Consider the following 20,335-nt stretch of genomic DNA (forward strand, 5'->3'; position numbering starts at 1 on the left):
TTGTTGTGGCTTGCTTTATTAACAAAAGTTCTTCAAAAATGACTTAAATTTGACTATGTTTGCACAAATTTTTTGAATAAGATGAGCGGTCAAACTTGAGGTCAATAAAAGTCAAATAAATTATAATTTAGAACGGAGGAAATAATTAATAATAATAATAACATAATGCTACGTCAGAAATGGAAACGGAAAGACGCCCGGCCGGAACAAAACCCGTTTGATGCGTCTCCGCCGTTCCAGCACAATGAAGGGCCAAAAGCCACCGCAGGCCCCAAGTCAGCCCATACCCAAAGCCCCCAGATCCAGTCCACCCGTCCGTCCACAAGCCACACCAAACCCGCCTCACCCATTCATCGACGGGACGACCTCGCCGTCGAGAGAGAGAGAGAGTGACAGATGGAGGCGGCGGCGGCGGCGGCGGCCGGCGTGGAGCTCGGCTCCTCGAAGCCCCAGATCGCGACGCAGGCGGAGATGGCGGAGGCCCGGGTGCCGCTCGCCTACCGCGACCAGTGCGCGCACCTCCTCATCCCGCTCAACAAGTGCCGCGTCGCTGAGTTCTACCTCCCCTGGAAGTGCGAGCCCGAGCGCCACGCCTACGAGAAGTGCGAGTACGAGCTCGTCATGGAGCGGATGCTCAAGATGCAAAAGATCCGCGAGGCGCAGGAGGCCAAGGTCAAGGGCGGCGCCTCCATTGGCCTCATCCCTGCCACCGCAAAGCTCGCCTGATGCGGCCCCTGCCCGATTCCGTTTGATTTAGGTGAGCTCCGACTCCGTCACGCCGTTTTGAATTTCTTTTCTTCGGGATTTAGCTCGGCTGCTGTGACTGAGTTCGTGGTTTGGATGTGAAGGCCACATATTGTCTCGGGTCCTTAGGGATTCCGATTGGGTGAGTGGCGAATCGTGCGGCCTTTTGTCAGGGGAAGCGACATTGGGCGGGTGATCCGTCAGCTATGGCGTGGACATTAGTTAATTTGTAGACATTCCAGACTAAGCTCCTGACTGAATGGTTAGGGTTTTCAGGAGCTGCTGTAGCCGAGTAGCACTTGTAGAGCTAATTTAGGTAGGGTGAACACAGAAATGTGACTCTTGATTCCTGGGAGCATGATGCTAGCTTGCTGCGAATATTAAGAATTTGCGACATGAAAATCAAGCCACTGATATACATGAACATCACATACCAGTCCAGATTTTTTTTGCTGCCCAGTGCTAGCTGCAGTTCCAACCATTATGCTGTTGTATAGTCCATAGGTTTTTATATTTTGAGTTGTGATGTTCATGTATCATGAGTACACAACAGTGCAAATTTTCAGAGATCATGTCTAGCTGGTAGGAAGCTTAATGGAACTTCATGATATCTGCCCTGTGACCTGAATTTTTAGGGCTCCCAAACCACCTCAAATTGGTTACAGATTCTAGATTACTGTTTGGTGATATTAGAACTAGAACTCTATTCTGGTTTGTAGCTCCTCAGGTCACTGGAAGAAACAGTGGTTTAGCAAGGCCTAGATTTTTGTTTATTGAACCAATTTTGATATCGGAAGCTTTGTGCAATTAAAGCGGACAATGTACAGAGCTAGCAATTTAATTTAGCTATGCAGGCATGTCATTCCAAGCACATCATTGCAGTGAAGCATCAAATTTAATCAAAACTTGTACGGTAAACATGTCATAGTTTACCTATGCCAATAAGCAGAATATTTCTCAACTATATCTACAGGTTGCTGCAGGCAATGTTGAATTCGAAGGAACTTGCCCAAGTTTCATTTTATAACATATTGAGGTGTCATATCGATTAAATGAAATGGAGTTGCCATTTCATACCACAAATTTTTTTTTATGGTACCACCACTTTGCACTTTTGCAGTACTTTCCAGAATGTAAGGTCTTTTGGTCGGTGGGGGTAATATACTCGTTTTCAGGGGGATGCCACATGAAGAAACAAAAGAACTCCTTTTAGCTTCATTGTTAGAGATTTTCCAGACCCTTAGAGTTGAACTCTTCAACACGCTGCTTGTGCATTATAGCATTTGATCTTAAATACTCTGCGACAAACCCCTGTTCTTTCAATTTAATCTGGTTCTTATGAGTTCATTTTATAGCAGGAAAATGCAATACCAAACTGATCCTTGAATACAATATACCGCCATGGGCGGACCCAGTCTTAGGCCACGTAGGCCTAGGCCTACCCTAAAATTTAGACCTTATTAGTACTAGGTAGATTTGAAGGTCCAAACTAAAAAGCCACGTAGGCCTAGGCCTACCCTAAAATTTAGACCAAATTATTAGTACTAGGTAGATTTTTAAGGTCCAAACTAAAAAGGTTCAACTTCCGTCTGCAGACCATCCCTCCGCTCGCCTGATCCTTGCTTGGGGTCAGCTTCTGCTGGGTTCAAATTATATATACCATATTAAATATGAGATATTTTTGCTAGGCATACCCTGTGTCTGCTACCACATCACTGTTCCTATGTAAGCAACATAAATTTATTAGCCTATGGGGCTAGCCTGCTACAGGCGGGTCTGTTCATCTGTTGCCCATTGGGCTTGCCTTGACTATCTTGCAATTGTTCCTGTAGTTGTTGGATGGGGAACCCCTTAATGAAGTGAAAACGGTACCTTGTAGTGAAATTTAGATTTTACTTTTAAGCTTTTGGGCATTGTATCCGATCACAGATATTTCCACTGAAAAGGATAACCACTGGTTGAACTTTACAATGGGGTTTGCAGTTACAAGCATAATATGGCCTGTTAAGTGGATAAGTGCCGGTAAATTTTTATTTCCATCTGTGACACCTAATTATTTGTTCTATTTCTTTATTAGCTTTCCATGTGTTGCTTATGGCTGGATACAAACTCAGCACGATGTTAGTAACTGATCTGGTTAACATTAGCAATCGTTGTGGAAACCAGGGGACAGGGAATAGGAACTGTGCTTGTGTGAACAATAGCTGCTGTCAGCCTGCAGTTTTACTCTGTGCGCATCCAATGCATGATTTTTGAAACACGTCGGATGTGATATTTAAGGAATCTTTTTTATCTGATCTGGATCATATGGTCACAACCTTCCCACTGTAAACCATATCTTGTTAGCTTTTCTGCAGTCTTGTCTGATAATTCCATTTGCAGCCTGTGACAACCGACAACATGAAACAAACGACATAATAATAATGACAGTAGTACACCTGCACCTAGTCTCTTATTGGCTGGTCATCGTGGCTTTGATGATATGGACCCTTTGGTTTGCTTGTCGGAATAAAAATCTTCTCATCATCCTATTAGGTGGTCGTTATACCATGTTACCTGTGGCTGTGGGACAATTTTGCTATGTCTTTGTTTCCCTGATGGCAGTAGTGCCTGTCCGGAAACTCATGTTGATTTCACTTTTTTTGCCCTGTAGCTCATGTTCATTGTTCAGTCCTATTAACCAGCTGGCTTCGTTTTGGACGCGCAGGTCTGCTGGCTATCGCAGCGTGCAGAGGCTTTGTGCTGTGCAAGGATCCTGAATGTTTGTTGTGTGAACAAACATGTGTTTTGAATTTGGCATAAAGTTAACTGTTGCCTTCTTCCCTCCGACCTCTCTCCCCGATGGGCATCTTCAAGTTTCAATGTGATGATGGAATAAGGAAACATTCTTGTCCTATAACCGAAGACTGAATAGCGCCTTGAAGTTTTGAATACAATCCGTGGTGTAGACTGACTCACCTCTGTTTGGTTGTTTGGTTGGGTTGCTGCCTAAAACCAACAACTGTGGCATGGTAATTGCAGCAACTTGTGGCTGGCATGCCGTCGTTGTGTGGTACTGTTGTGTTAGTGCATCGATAAGCATGCGTCTGAACCTGAGTTCCCTTGTTAGTTGTGGTGCTTGAGAGCATCTCTGACTTTGTGGCTCTGTAGCAGGGTTACCAAGCGCTGCCCGTGACGATGAGGCAGGCCGTGCAGGAGGAGAGTACGGGCAGTGGTCCGTGCGGCCTGCCGGCTACGCCGCGCCAGCGCATGAGCAACCGCGCGTGGCTGGCATGCATGCACGCGGCTGCTTTTCCTTGTTACAGGTGGCCAGTTACGCTAGGATGCAGAGGCACCCAGGCAGGCAGCAATGCATGTGCAACGTTCGTGGCCTAGCCGTGTAGTAGCGGCACCGCTGGGCTTTGCTGGAGTTGGGGGAGATGGGAATGGGTGCTGCGGCGGCCGTGCGGGGGGCAGGGGAATGATGATGGGCACGGAGAAACACATGCATGGGTCCTCCTCCCTACCTGCTGAGCAGTGAGCTCCTATGCTACAATTACATTCCGTCCAGTGCAGGCAGGGGCTCAATCAGGCAGGCAGCTGTCGTACTCGCCTAAACGGCTAAACCCTAGACAGGGACGGACGGACGGAGGTAGTGTTGGGCAGGTCCACCGTGGGACGAAATTGGGGGAGACAGAATCATGGTCGTGGGGCGCGGACCACGGCATGCCAGCCTGCGTTGCGTTGGTATCCATTCCTCTCGCCTCAGAGACGCTGCTGTGCTGCGCTCAGGCCGGCCTCCGCGCGCCCCCCGTGCCATCATGCTCCTCCCTCCGGTGTCCGCTGAGCGGTGGGAAAAAAACAGATCTATGTTCGGCTTACCCTTGTTCGGCTTCTATTTTTTTCAATAGGAACAGTGTTTTCCTCTCACAACAATTCAGCCAGAACAGTCAGCCAGTTTCAGACCAGCGAACAGGGCGGTGCTGTTACCGTGCTACGCATGGTCTTGCGGTCGTGCTTCGTCTTCTCCTTCGTGCATGCGGTCTGTTCCCGTTCGTCAAAATGCTCTCTTCGATCTCGCTTTACTGCAACTTTACATGAACGTACATGCACGATTTGTTATTGTGGCTTTTGGATCCAACTAATTAACTTTGACCCTCGAACAATCCTTGGTCTCCTAACGACGACAGCGACGGCACAACGGCCATGCCAGAAAGGGCTGGCAGTCAACGCTATGATTGTACTGGGGGCAGAGACAAGGAAAACATTCGTCCACTTTGACGAATGATCACTGTTCTTACTTTTATCCTCAAATGGCTCAGGCAAGAAAAGTCATGCGGAGGTGGATCGAGAGAAGAGGAACTAATATTATTGCCTGCTTACAAGTCTTCATCCGTTTGGTCACTGCTATACGCATGTACCGTACAGGAAAATAAGGTACCCTAGTAGTAATTAGCAAGTCGATTATTATGGAAGTATTTGGATCTCATGCAGCTAACAGTTAGCTACTAAAAAATATTTGAGATTGGGACTTGCTAGAGCGCCCTAGCAGCGGGCCCGCGCTGCCTCGGATGTCGCCCGCACCACCAGCCGCATCCCACGCCACGCGCTTCCCATGTGCAACATCCAATCTACTTTAAAATATCCAGATGCAACAATTGAAATATACAAAAGAAGACAGGTGAAACACTTAAAACATGCATCTGAAACACTTGTAAAAATACCTAAAAACACTTAAAAATCAATTGCAAACATGTGCAACATCTAGTGAAACACTTGCAACAGACGTATGAAACACCCGAAACACTTGAAACATGTGCTTACAACATGCATGTATATGCAACATCCAGATCTACTTTTGCAATATCCAGATCAAAACACTTACAACATACGTCTGATACACATAAAACATTTATAACATACACTTGAAACATATGTGCATAGCCATTGCAACATATGCAACATTCCGATCTACTTTTGCAATATCTTGATCTACTTTTGCAACAACGATACGAACACTTGCAACATACCTCTGAAACATATGAAACGTCTAAAACATACGTTTGCAACATGCGCTTTCATCGTAACATCTCCTTGCTGCTTGGAAATTGAGGCTCGTCGGCGTGTGCAGTTCACCGGTGTAGAGCTCGCCACTCCGGTGGAGAAGGCAACGACAGGTCCAGTGGACAAAGGCCGCGACGGATTTAGCACGAGCTGTCATCGCTCTGGTGGAGAAGAAGCCGTCCGCACGCTGGAGAAGGGCGCGACGGGCTAGAGGCGCGATGGAAATGGAGGAAGATGGGCAGCCGCACTCGGGCGCGGTGGAGATGCCAGCCTTGGCGAGCACTCGGATGTCGTGGAGAACGCCGAGGTGGCGCGGCGGAGTTTGGTCACGGCGCTGCGGAACGGGAGCGTTTGAGTGTTGGAAGCCTTCTGGAGAACGGAAGCGTCCGAGTGTCAGAGAGGATATGACTGTTGGGCCGTTGGGCTGGTGTCGCGGGCCATGAACGGGTGGGGCACAGCATTTCCATTTGAGATTATGTTTGGATCCTTAGCTAATAAACCGGCTAATATCTTATCTATCATCAGTTAAAATACTATATGCTTCAAGCAAGGTGAGATCTTAATCATGCAGCGTTTGGGTTTGTTCACGGGTCTGTCAACACCAAGTGAATCGTTGAAAAAGGCCTACGAGGCGCTCTACGAGGCCGAGCCCAACGCTTCCAACGTCGAAGCGCTCTTCCACAGCGTGGAGAATGAGTCGCGCCAACCACAGCGGAAGCGCAAACCCTCTTCCTAGGTTGTGTCACTACCCTTATTCTGGTTGTTTACCATTTGTGTAATATCAAAATCTGTATGCTAGGATGGTCCACCCCACGACTATAATCCTGTATACCTCCTAAGGCGCTTGCAGAAGCGCGTTGTTTGTATCAAATATTTCTACCTTAATTATAAAGATATCCAAATCTTTTGCGTATTCGAGAAAAAAAATTGGTGTATATTCACATCCACACCAGTACTGGCCGACTAGAGGCGGATATGGAGTTCATCTGGATCCGTCGACTTCGACCAAATTTGTAAATTCTATAGTAGCTTAAGAAAAATCATATACTACCTCTGTCCGGTAAAGGAAGTAACTATGGTATGCATGCCAGTTAAAGTGCTTCACGTTTGAACAGGTTTATAGTAAATAGTATTCATATTTATGACTCTAAATTAATTTATTATAAAAATACATTTCGTAGTTAATCTAATGATGTTTATTTGATATTATAAATATTTATATTTTTAACTATAATGGATCAAACTTAAAGTACTAAACCATGACAATGTTCTAGAATTTTATTCTTTTGGGGACGGAGGAAGTATCATGTAATGAAGTTGATTCCGATGATTCATTGATGTTCTCGGCTAGATTCGCCGCTGGTTGCCACAGTTCACGCACCACGCGGAGTGATGCTACTGCCTACTGCACTGCAACGGCGCCCGTTAATCGGCATGCAAACCGATCGATCTGCTGGTCTTGGTCCAGTGCGCCCAGTGTCCAGTGCCCAGTGCAGGCAGGCCAGCATGAGCACAGCGGCAGCAGAGAGGAGAGGTGAAGGCCGGCACCGGCATGGACGCTCAGCATCCTCATGTGTTCCTTCCAAACGCGCATACACACGCACACAGCAGGAACAGCAAAAGACTGGGAAGGGCGGGCCGGAGGGGAGCAGCACTGCACAAGGCAATGGCATGGCATGAAGCTAGTAGCTCAAGTCCCCAGGAGACCGGCAGACACATCATTGCATGCAAGGCGAAAACAAGCGGATCATACGGCTCATCATGCCCTCCCAGTCCCAGCCTTGGCAGCCAGCGCCCCTGCATGCATGATCCTTTACGCAGGCCCTGCACCTGCATGTCTGTGCGGCGTGCGCGCGTGCATCCACGTCTTGTCAACGCTTTCGGCACTGTACGTGTCTTTTGTCAGGGTGATGAACGTACATTTTTAGTCCAGTCTTATGAAGGTGAAGCAGGACTTTATTCGCTTTAGATGCTTCATTATTAAAGATGGATCTTAGGTGAAGTTCTGGGAGGATAAGTAGTTGAGTAATGCTACACTAACGGATCAACACCCTTTCCATTACAACATAGCAAGACCTAAATTCATCACCATTTTAAGTGTCCTCAGTTCCTTCCCTCCAAACCTAGAGATCTCATTGGTCAGAATGTCAGTAGCCTAGAATAATCTATTACCACATTGACGTAAGATCATGATGTGTTTTATTGGAATCTACACCCAAACGGTCAATTCTTGGTGAAATCACATTATCAAGCCATGATCCAATATTATGTACCCAACTTAAGCATAAGTTTGTGGGAAATGAAAGCCCTACTAAAATTGTTTTTTTCTGTGGTACCTATATATGGGAGTTGTTTTGGCCATAGATAATTTAGTTAAGTGCAACCGGCAAGAAAGAAGGCACGCTCCTTATGTCACAAAGATGAGACAACTAGACACTTGTTTTTTGAATGCCGAGTTGCACGGGCCGTTTGGAACACAACTCAATTCGCTGTTGGACTAACACAGCCTCGTTGCATGTCACATATGTTCGGTAGGTGGTTAACAGGGTTAGCCAAAGATGTGAAACCACTAGTGTTGCTAGGGGTTGCAACTACTTGTTGATCCATTTGTTTGTCTTTGCAGTTTTCCACTGGCTCCGTACTTGGTCCATCCTCTAGAAGCCGTGGCTACAGTAAAAAAATTCCTCTTAGGTACATGGGTGATGGTCTGATCTACGGATTAGCCACTAATAGAGTGTGTGTGATCTATTTTGTTTTATTAGCTGTATGCTTGTTGTTAGGCAGAGGCGGAAGTAGTGCGTCCAAGACTATGTATCATTATCTTTGGAGTTTTTAATAAAGTGTTTTATTATAAGAAAAAAGAGTACGTGCCTGATTCAGCTTTTATCTCAACCAACTTGTGGGTGAGATTGTGCCAAACCAATTTGCATTGCGTATACTCGTATAGCAGAGTTTTTACCAGAAGTAACCCTGCAAGGCTGAATGCGATCGAACTGCATGCAGCCCTCTCTCTTGTGCTATTATTACAAGCAAGACATTGAGCTCCACGCCATGTTGCGAATACTGACGAATACCAATAATCCTATAGCGCTCACTGTGTTCGGCTGGTGCCCTCAACAGTGGATTTTAGATGGTTCTGGATTTTTTAATAGTGTTCTGTGAGAGAGAATAAGCTGAAACAAGCCACAAGTAGACTACATTCAAAGTTTGATCAACATTTTAACCGAGACTGAAGAATGCTGGTCGGCCGGGGGACGACGACAGAAGAAAAGAAAGAGAGGATCTATAGGATCGATCGACTTGAACATACGGTGGGGCTGCGTGCTGCCGCCACTGAGGTGTGGCAAATGCGGCTGGGATTTGACCGGCGCAAGCCATGGATGAGCAGCTAGCGCAGCAAAAAGATAGCTCGGTATCTATCTCGCCTCTCGCCGGATCGACGGGCCGGCCGCGCCCGCATGGCGTCCGTGCATGCATACAAACGCGGGCATGTAGGGGTCCTCCTGGTCATCTACAGCTTCAAGGGTTCATTTGAGAGGTTTCTGCCTTTTAATCCTCTGATTGTTCCTGTGTCATTAATCCTTTGACTTAGTCCAAATCTATGATGGCAATCCTTTTAGGAATGAGGGAGTATATTCTACTTCTCAATGATGCGTCCTGCCACGATGTGATCAGAAAAATAAATTCCATCTGAAAACTTACGGGTTCGACGGATCGGACCCTTCTCCTTGGATCTGCATGTATGCATAATGATCTGCATGCCTTCTGCCATTCTGATCTTGGGGGTTAATATATATACACATGTTCACTAAGCTTTAAGTACCCTGGAATCCTGGATTCGGTCAGAGAAATCGAGAGCCATCTGAATGGATGGATATAAAATTATTCAGTCGTGTGTGCACGTCTGTGCGTGCAGTGCAATCCTCAGGGTCATGGGTTAAGGCGATATTAGTCGCTACTAGTAGGGATAGGGATGATACCACTCGTCAAATTTAGAGATCTACGGTGATTACCTTGAAAGTTTAGGAATCAGGATGACACAGTCGGTCAAGTTTAGAGACCTACAGATATCACTTTAAAAGTTCAGGGACCTAGATGACACCGTCTGCTAAGTTGAAGGACCGACGGTGAATTTTGCTCTTTACATAAGTAACCCTGCAAGGCTGAATGCGATCGAACTACATATGCATATACCTCTCCCTTGTGCTATTACAAGCATGCCATTGAGCTCCAGGCCATGTTACGAATACTGACAAATATCAATAATCCTATAGCTCATATGAATAAGCATTCCAGGAATTTAAGCGTGCAGATTGTACATTCAAAGTCTGATCAACACATTTTAACCCAGATCCGAGACTGAAGAATGCTGGTCGGGGGACGACGGCAGAAGGAAAGAAAGAGAGGATTATATGCCCCGTTCGTTCGGCTTGCTGAATCTTGACTAAAAAACACGGTTCTGACTGAAATGTTGTGAGAGAAAAATACTGTTTCAGCTGGAAAAAGAAGTCGAACAAACCTGGCAAGGAAAGAAAGAGAGGATCTATAGGATCGATCGACTTTGAACGTACGGTGGGGCTGCGTGCTGCCTCCGCTCAAGCGTGGCAAATGCGGCTGGGATTTGACCGGCGCATGCCATGGATGAGCAGCTAGCGCAAAGGGCCTGTTAGCTCGAAGAAATTTGGATAGTTTGAGAAATGCTAGAGGAATTTAAGAGAAAAAAAATATTATTTTAGATGAAAAAAAGAAACGGATCAAACTAGGTTTAAGGACACGTGAACGGGCAAAAAAAAAAAAAAAAAAAAGCTCGGTCTCTATCTTGCCTGTCGGATCGACGGGCCGCCCGCGCCCGCATGGCGTCCGTGCATGCAGCATACAAACGCGGGCATGTAGGGGACCTCCTCCTCATCTTCAGCTTCAAAGGATTCATTTGAGAGGCTTCTGCCTTTTAATCCTCTGATTGTTCCTGTGCCATTAATCCTCTGACTTAGTCCAAATCTATGATGGCAATCCTTTTAGGAATGAGGGAGTATATTCTACTTCTCAAGGATGCGTCCTGCCTAGGGATGAAAACGGTCGGAAAACCTCTCAACCGTTTTCTACTTCTACATTTGAATACGAAAACGAAAACGAAAGCGGTAAAGCCGGACACGAAAACAAACACGAACTTACGGAATATCAAAATTTTTGAAAACGAACTAATTCGAGCGAAATTATGTCGAACACGGTCGGTATACGAAAAATCAATACGGAATATTGACCCGTAGGACAAAGTGCATAACAATTAACAAGTACATAATAATTAACAAGTCCTACAATTTTCTTAAAAAGTATCTTCATTCGACACGATGTAAGGAAGATATGATTTTTTAAGGCAACAAGCGCTTGTACGCGATTAATATATCACTGACTTTGTTTAATTTTTTTGAATATCTTCAAGACATCAAATGAAAAAACTAAGAACTAAAAAGTTGTAGATCTCGTCGAGAGCTACAATTTTTATATAAAAATCATCTTCATCCGAGATTGTATGAAAAAGATATGATTTTTCTAAGGTTGGACATGTAGTGGGCCAAATTTGGTTCAAACCGAATTTCGAAACCGAATTTCGAATTCGGGATATTCCGAATTAAAAGTAGAAAAGTAGAAAACGGTCGCAAAAATGTCTAAACCGTTTTCGTTCCGATTTTGAATTTGATGTTTCGAATTTCGAACCGAATTCGAATTTGTCCGAAAATACAAATTCGATCGGATTAAATATAGAAAACGATACGTTCAGTACTGGATATTTCCGTACCGTTTTCATCCTTAGTCCGCCACGGCTTGATCAGGAAAAATAATTTCCCTCTGAAAACTTACGGGTTCGACGGATCGGACCCTTCTCCTTGGATCTGCATGCATGCATAATGATCTGCATGCCTTCTGCCATTCTGATCTTGAGGGTTTAGCGCGTGTTTAGTTGGCACCCAATTTTCAAAAAAGTGCTACAGTAGCCATTACATCGAATCTTGCGATACGTGCATGGAGCATTAAATGTAGACGAAAAAAAAACTAATTACACAGTTTGGTTGGAAATTACGAGACGAACGTTTTAAGCCTAGTTAGTCCATGATTGAACACTATTTGTCAAATAAAAACGAAAGTGCTACAATAGCCAAATTCCAACTTTCCCTCCAACTAAACACGCGCTTAATATACATGTTCTCTAAGCTTTAAGTACCCTGGAACCCTGGATTCGCTCAGAGATCGAGAGCCATCTGAAAGAGAAATTCAGTCCGTGTGTACATCTGTGCGTGCAGTGCAATCCTCAGGGGTTAAGGTGATATTAGTTACCACTAGTAGTAGCGCCTAATCGCCATCATCAGCATCATGCTGTTCTTGATACTTGACACTACTTACATCCATCATGTGACAATTTTGCTTCAAGAGAACATCTTTAATTATGCATGGCTCATAGCCTTTTGGTACTCCCGAGGCAAAAGGAGAAATCTGCGATCAGCTTTTGGATCAAATTCAAAGGCCAAATCCTTGAAGCCACGAACTAAACAGGCGCCTACAACCACCTTTATTTTATTCTTCATTCAAGGAGAGCATACGGTATGCAGGGGGCTGCTAGCTAGCTAGACGCAGTAGGAATTTTCACAGGTACTCCTTCGTACAGATTTGCATGCATGCATGAGACGACCGGCCGATGTGCATGACAAGATTGAGCTTTTCTTGGCTGTTTTGATTGGACACATGCTTTGTTTCCTGTTGATACTCCACTCCTGTATTTACGCAATGCAAAGCTAGCTCACTACCATTGATTGATTTCCTTCATCAGTAGTAAGCTGTAAGCCGTTTGCCTGCATGCATGTTGCAGTCAGGTGTCATCATGCATGGTTTATCACTTTCAGTTGCTGGAGCTGAACGGTTAGCAATAATACTAAGCAAGCTTGACGATTCCTGAAGCTGATGGGAGAAGCAAGCAAGAACAGTGCACACACTGAGATGAATGACTGAATAAATTCAAATTCTTGGTGTCTGTCTACATGTAGCAACGCATGCAGTTGCAGTGCAAGCTGAGGCCTGAGGAGGAGGATAGGGATGGGCGAGGAGGAGGACAAGCCAGGTGCATGTCAGAGGGCCGTCCTGGCGGGAAGCTTGGCATGCTCTGCTGCTGGCTGTCTTCATCACCACTCGGGTCAACAGCTCTGCCCCAATCTCATAATTATCCCCTCCTACAGCAGGCATATGCTCTGACCGCATCTGAAACACCCCATTTGTCTCCGACCTTTTGTCTCTTGCATTGCCCGCCGCTGCACTGCACTCCTTCCCCTCTCTCTCCATCTCTCCCCCCTGCACTCTGGCCTAGGAGGGGAGAGAGTACACAGCAAAATTTAACACTTCTCACTGCTCGCCCACTCTCATTCGTTCTCTCTCTACTCTGTCCCCTCCTCTCCTTCCTCTTTCTAGTGGCAAAAGTGTTAGAGAGGCAGGTGTTGCGCTTGCACTGGCACTGCTTAGTATATGAGCTTGCTAGCTAGCCTGGCTGATGGATGGTCACTCATGTGCATAAACGTGCATGTGAAGTGGCTGGGCATCCAACCAAATATATAGCTGCCGGCCCCCGGCTGCCGGCTGCTGGCAGGTTCTTCGTGTTGTAGCTTGGAGCTGAGACTGGGAGATGACCATGGTGAGGACGACGGTGGTCGGCAGGGAGAGGAGCGGGGGCGTGAGGCAGTACAACAGGTCCAAGGTGCCTCGCCTCAGATGGACGCCCGATCTGCACCACTGCTTCGTTCACGCCATCCACAAGCTCGGCGGCCAGGACAGTATGTGCTTGCATGAATGCTCCTCTCCTGCTTGCCTGATCATCTTCTATCTTGCTCCTAGTTTCCTCTCTCTTCCTCCCGTTTGGATTGGATGCGTTTCTCATGATCTGAACCTGCATGCTGTGTTCGCAGAGGCTACGCCGAAGCGAGTTCTGCAGCTGATGGGAGTGGGAGGACTCACCATATCTCATGTCAAAAGCCACCTGCAGGTTCACTAGCTGGAGTTCTCTCAGGGTATTGGATCATGTTCTTCATTTCCTTCTCCTATCTACTACTGACTGAATATGTTTTTTTTTCTCTTCTGAATGTCGAAGCAGATGTACAGGAACATGAGAAATGATCTTGGAATGCAAGGTACATACCGGCCCCTGTTCGTTTCTCTTATAATCCGTATTTTTCAGCTTCTTTTTTCAATTGAAACAGTATTTTTCTCTCACAACAAATCAGCCAGAACAATATTTTGACTTATTTTTTCAGCAAAGCGAACGGAGCGTAGTTTAGGCACAGCTCTTCTTTGTTTCCAGAACCGTTAGGAAAACTGAAAAGAAAGCATGTATCCTTTCTTTTCCCTCCTGTAGCTTGTTGGGTCCTCCAGTACGAACCGTTGGGAGACACTGAAAATACCTAACGAGTCCAGCCTTTCTCGCCAAACAAATAAGGAGTTTTTTTTTCAAAAAATATAAATCCATGAAGTGAGTGAATGTGCATCAGTTAATGACAGTCTAATTAACCAGATTCAGAAGTGATTAAGACCAAAAAATATATCTCTTGATCATTTAATAGTCATGAAAAAAGGCTGTACTAGCTAAGCTGTTGTCTCTTTGTTCCAAAGGGAGGGAATTGTTTTTCCAGGGGATTGTAGTCACGGGAGAGAAGAAAAAAAAAAACTGATCTTTCTAGCAACTCATGCATGCATGTGTGCATGGATGGCACGATTCTCGACAGCCATCTTCTTTTGCGTGTGCGTGTGTAAGCTTTGGCAACATCCAATGTGTAGCTAGATAGGAGTACTCAGAAGTGAGCAGTGATTGTCCCGTTCATTTGGCTGATAAATCATAACTAAAAGTACTGTTGACTTATTTGTCATGAAAAAAAATACTATTCGTTGGTTGAAAAAGTATGACTTAGTCAAACGAAAATAGCGGATATGCTTTATCCTCCATGCATGCATATACATACAGCTGCTGTACTCCATCAGTTCAGAGCCAGTAGAGAACAAAACCTAAGCTAACCCCGGCCATTCTTCCTATTCTTTTGCCGATCCTGTGATCAGGGACGATGCAGGTGCACCGGATGCAGGATCAGGAGCACGTATACGGAGGAGGCATGCATATGGAACTCTGCACCAATATACAGCCGCAGTGCGATCATGAGTGCGATGCCCCCCCCTGCTGCATCTGCCACTCGCCACCAAAGCCTGGAAAGGAGGCGACGCTGTTCCAACGGCAACTGAAAAGGTCACTGCCTTTTATATTTTACTCATTTTCTCTCCTATTCTGCTTGTGCTCTCTATATGCTCATCAGTCACGTCAGGATGGAGCCAGCCAGCCATTCGCGTCGTGAATAATGACAAAACGATTCTATAGACGACCTGCCTTGGGCTTTGCCCATTCCTTTTTCTTTTCTTTCAGTTTTGCCTGAGATAACGTTGCACAATAGCCAATGGAATATCCTTCCTGCATGCCAGTGGAATAATGACAGTATCTTGAAATAATTTGCTTTTGACAAGAGAGACACGTACGGACAGTCTAAGAGACAAGATGTTTGCATTGCCTGTTATAGTTAGTACCACTACTTTTTTTTATGTATACCAAGAAAGATCTTGTGGAATGTTTGTCTACAAATGCCAGCTTGGTTGGTTGTTCCGTTTTGTATATATAGTATAATTTAGTACTAGTAGTCAACATGTACACTGTAGGTGCATGCATTGTAGATCTTCAGCCCGTTAGTTTCAGCTTGTTTCAGCTTATTCTCTCTCACAGAACACTATTGAATCAGCTGAAACCAGCCAGAACCAGCCGGTACACAGTAGTTTTGAATCAGCTTGTTTCAGCTTATTTTTAGTAACTACAAACCCGGCCAAGGCTTTGACCAAGAAGTGATCATGCTTATAAAACTTTGGTCATCGATAGCTTAAAATATTTTATATGGGGGGAAAGTCGTATGCGTGTAGATTTGCCTGAAAAATACTTTTATTAGGCATTATATAAATATATATTTTAATATAAAACATTGGCCAAAGTCGTACCTAGCTATCTGATGCTGTAAAAAGACAAGAGCACCAGTCCCATTCCCAGATGATCTTGCTTTAATTTACAGAGTGTTCATCAAGTTTTTTTTTTCTTTAAGAAATGCACTATAGGGATATGCTAATGTTGACTGATTAGGTTACTATACCCACCTTTCCTCGCAAAAAAAAAAGGTTACTATACCCACCTTCACAACCTTGAAAATGTACATAAAGATGGATGAGTAAGCTAGCTTCTGTATGGTCTCCAAAATCATACACTGACATGAAACAATGGTAAAAAATCTTTGGCTTCAAACTAATGTGCAGGGATTGGAGCGTGCAAACATCTTTCTTGTTTTACCAGTAACTTTTCTTTCCCACGTACGGCAGGCGCCACGATGTGAACTAACCATGCGTGTTGCGTGTATGTATGCATGCAACCAAATGCAAACAACAGGGCGGAGACGAGGCGTGAGGGGGACGGGATCGATGGGAGCGCGAGCCCCAAGAGCCTGCTGCAGCGAGGAGGCCCAGGCCCAGGAATATGTGAGTGCGACGGGTCACCGAGCGGCGGCCTGTGCTGCGCGCTCGCAGCAGCAGGTGGCTACGACAACTACATGCGCATGATGCAAGCGGCCATGGGCGTGGCTGCCGCTGCCGGCGCTCCTCCTCCGCCTCCACCTCGTCATGCGGAGATGGTGGAGCCCGGCCGGGGTCCGGGAATAAAGCAGCACTTGGCGCGGCCCGGCGCAGACGGCGGCGAACACGCTCCTCCTCCCAGCAGCAAGCAGCGCTTCACATTCTTGGGCTTCGTGGTGGCGCCGGGGCCGCCGCCGCCTCCTCCCAGCTGCGGCCGTGACCACCCTTTCGAGGTATGCACTGCTGCCACTGCACTGCACTGCACAGCATCAGCATGCATGCACTGTGTCTCCTTGCTCCGTCGGAGAGCCGAGGATGGACAGGCGGTCTCAGCTGAGAAATGATCGAGAAAGCGAGTGTTCAGAGGGCACGGCAGGGGGACAAAGCGCATGGATCGTCCCAGCGCACTAGTGCATGCAGCCGCCCCTGCCTGTTCCGCCTCTGCGCCGCGGGCAGTGCCAAGTGCATAGGCGTGGCCGGTGGCGTGTGACCGAGTGTGTGTGGGCGCGACGGATCGCATCGCATTCTTCTCTCTCTTTTCAGCAGTGCTCGATGGTTCTTGTCCTGGCGTGTGGGCGTGGCCTAGCTAGGTCGCTGTACATACTGCATGCAGTAGGGCAGTGCATGCTCTCTTATTCCTTTCTCTCGCACAGTCTCCCTCGCTCTCTCTCCCCTCGTGCGTTCGTGTGGGCTAGGGGGATGTTGCACCGTCTCCTCAACAGATTCCAATCGCACAAAAAGGCAAAAGTACCGAAGTGACCGGACTGGAACTCAGGCCTGTTGCCCTTTTCCTTTTGTGCACAATGCTAGGCCTTTGTTTGCATCCCAATAAATTTTAAGAAATTGATTTTATGATGAATCTGGTACAAAAAAACCCAGAATCCCACCCAGATAGGTACTGTAGATTATAGGAGATATTTAATATAAACAGGTCTTCTATTAAGACAAATAATACATGCTCCCTTCGGTTTGCATATGTACTTATATGTTTTGGACGACACGGTCTCTAAATCATAAGTTGAACCACTATTTTCTAGTATCATTAGAGTAATACAAATTTAATATAAATTTGACTTTGATTGCATTTCATATAAGTATTTAACTTACCTCATTAAAAAATAGTTAACTTATCCAATGCTAACCAAGTGATCATGCAGATGGTCGGCAGGGCTCTCGCTCATCGCAGCTCGGCGGAGGCACGGCGCCTCCCATGCGGCGTCGAGACACCGCCGAGCAAGGCCACCGTGGCCCAACAAGTCGGCTATCCCTGGTCGTCGGCGGGTTCCGAGGACGACTGCTCGCTTTCGCTGTCCCTAGCGCTGGACACGAGAACCAGCCGTAGCGGCGACGAGGTCGGCCGGCTATCGCCGACGGCGACGTCGGGGAGGCGGATCAGCCTCGACCTGTCCTTGTCCACGCTCTAGACCCGTCAAGTTAACCTGTGTGCGTGCGTGCTGCACGTCCCATGTTGGTATGATGCGAGTTGGTGAGTGGAATAGCTTAATATTGGGCCTTGCGGGCCGGGCTAGCTTCTTGGTGTAGCGTTTCCTACAATTTTCGCCTGGTGTTGTTGTTGCAACTCTTGGTCCATTTAGCCCATGTGTAATATCAGTCATTTTTCCACTAGGAAGAGCCAGATGGTCTATCTTGTTTTCCTCCAAAAAAAAAAAGATGGTCTATCTTGTTTTTTTTTCCTGTTATTGTGATTGGGGCCAATCTTTTTGAGCTCTATCCAGGTTTGGTAAACATGGGGTTCAGTTCAAACACATCCTACCCTCTTTCCAAAAAAAAAAAAAATCACATCCTACCCCTGATTGCAAGCTAGCTTTGGCACCCATCCACTCCCTATTCCCCACGTCCTCGTTACCCCATAGATCTCGATATTACTCTACTTGGTAATCTATGTAATGTTGACATGTAAGGTAGAATTAAGCTGTTGAACTGAAACTACATCGAATTGGTTCTTCGTAGCAGGAGATACTAATCTCGGCGAGAAAAACATAACATGGATTGATATTTTTCTCATGGTGTCACTGTGTGACTTCATCTAGCATACCAACACAACAGAGGAGGAAAATGCATGTCTATGCGGGGACATGTACGTATGACAGATGATCATACTTAGTTACTTACGGATTTTCAGTTGTCCTAATTTCAACCATCCTGAGTTTGACTAGATTTGTAAACAAGAATATTAACAATTATTTACTGTATACTCACTCCGTCCTAAATAAATTATTAGTCATTCCAACTTTCTTAGAGAATCAAAACATATCAAGTTTGACCAATAGCTTAGGACGGAGGGAGTACATCAAATTGTAAATATAATTGTTCTTTTCTTTAAACTTGGTCGATACTTAGAATAATATGACTAAGGACAACTGAAAATCCACTATATTGAACAATGGGGGAGTGTGTAGTATACTAAAATGATAAGACGGCAAAGTAGATTAGTGAAAGTACAACCTTCCTATAACACTATCTCCAACAGCATGGACCTACATAGGAGATGCATTTGATGATTTGGGTCACGTTGTGGCAAAGGGTCACGGACCTAAATGTTGTCTTTTCCAATAGCGAACCCAAAAGTCATGGCAACAACATTTTGTGGGGTGTGACCGGAGCCAGACGCAGCACGCAGATTTGTGTTCTCCATCGCGTCCCACTCAAAATGGGTTTGTCGTTTGCGTCGTCTGTTGGACCGTGTTTTTTTTTCGATAAAGCGGCGTGGAGTAGGCATTTTGGTTTTGGGTACCGTGATGCGTCGGTTGTTGGAGACCGTCTAAGAGAAAGGCATAAGGTAATCAACATAGGCAAAGTCTTAGAAATTGCATGTACGGATAGCTGGGGATTAAATAGATGTGTAATGCACACTGGTTTATTACTCTTCTGCTGTGTAATGCAGGTGGATCTACGGCGTAAGGGCTTGTTTGGATCCATTAGCACTAAAAATTAGCTAGCTAATAGCTAGTAGCTGCTAATTTTTAGCAGGGGTATGTTTGGACCCACCTGTTAATATGTGGATAGATAGTGAGTTGAAGGTACATATGAACTATAAGCACCTATTAGCAGTTCTAATCCTGCTAATGGAACTAATAGTTAACGACCCTCCAACTAATAATTAGCAGGTCTGTTTGGATCCCCTAGAAATAATTTTAGCTGCTAATTTTTAGTGCTAATGGATATAAACATGCCATAAGGTAATCAATATAATTGATAGGAACATCTATATTTTACTTTTTCTTTTGGAACCAAAACAGCCAGGATCTGCTGGTTATTATTGACTAATATACTGTAAATAGACTGTATATTTCTATGTTAGCTGGATTCTTCGGATTCATCTCGAACCTTTTCTTTTTAAGAATGCTATTTTCGGTAATATGATTTTAGTACATAATTAACATGGTAATTTACATATATTGCCACCTTCAGTAAGTGTTTATTCCTAATTATTACAGTATCCTTGCAACACCTCTGATTTCTGTGTGGAACTCATTTAAAACACTCAAATTCTTTCTTATAACATGCTTACATAATTTAGGTGCAGGAGCAAAGTTTTTCACATGGATATGTGCAAAAATACTTTTATAGCATATATGCACTGTAGATAGCAGGGATGGTACTCACATGATGGGTTTAGACTATTTACAAGTGTTTCCTAAGCAACAATAAGAAAATAGTTGATCTGATGCAGAGTAGGAAGATTCAATGTCCTATATACAAGAGGAAGCACTTGGAAGGAATGATCAATGGTTTCCATGCTTTGGCGACTGATCTACCGTGCAAGTTTGCAATTCTAGAGGCCCCGCTCGGCTTGCTGAAACTTGGCTGAAAAACACTGTTCTGTCTGAATTGTTGTGAGAGA

At 45.3% G+C, this 20,335-nt stretch overlaps 2 protein-coding genes across 2 annotated transcripts; both read left to right on the plus strand.

The window, feature by feature from the left end:
- The first annotated feature begins 285 nt into the window (after positions 1-285).
- On the plus strand, positions 286-3,840 carry LOC136508742 (NADH dehydrogenase [ubiquinone] 1 beta subcomplex subunit 7-like). The gene has a single exon (XM_066503522.1). The coding sequence runs from the start codon at positions 397-399 to the stop codon at positions 724-726; it is 330 nt and encodes a 109-aa protein (XP_066359619.1). The 5' UTR covers positions 286-396; the 3' UTR covers positions 727-3,840.
- A 9,403-nt stretch (positions 3,841-13,243) lies between these two features.
- LOC136508750 (uncharacterized) lies at positions 13,244-17,894 on the plus strand. The gene is made up of 6 exons (XM_066503532.1): positions 13,244-13,601; positions 13,734-13,810; positions 13,919-13,955; positions 14,875-15,058; positions 16,289-16,703; positions 17,628-17,894. Exons 1-6 carry the CDS (start codon positions 13,454-13,456, stop codon positions 17,892-17,894), a joined length of 1,128 nt encoding a protein of 375 aa, XP_066359629.1. The 5' UTR covers positions 13,244-13,453.
- The last annotated feature ends 2,441 nt before the right edge of the window (positions 17,895-20,335 follow it).

This window comes from Miscanthus floridulus, chromosome 1 (genome assembly GCF_019320115.1).
Source record: "Miscanthus floridulus cultivar M001 chromosome 1, ASM1932011v1, whole genome shotgun sequence".
Classification (NCBI taxonomy): domain Eukaryota; kingdom Viridiplantae; phylum Streptophyta; class Magnoliopsida; order Poales; family Poaceae; genus Miscanthus; species Miscanthus floridulus.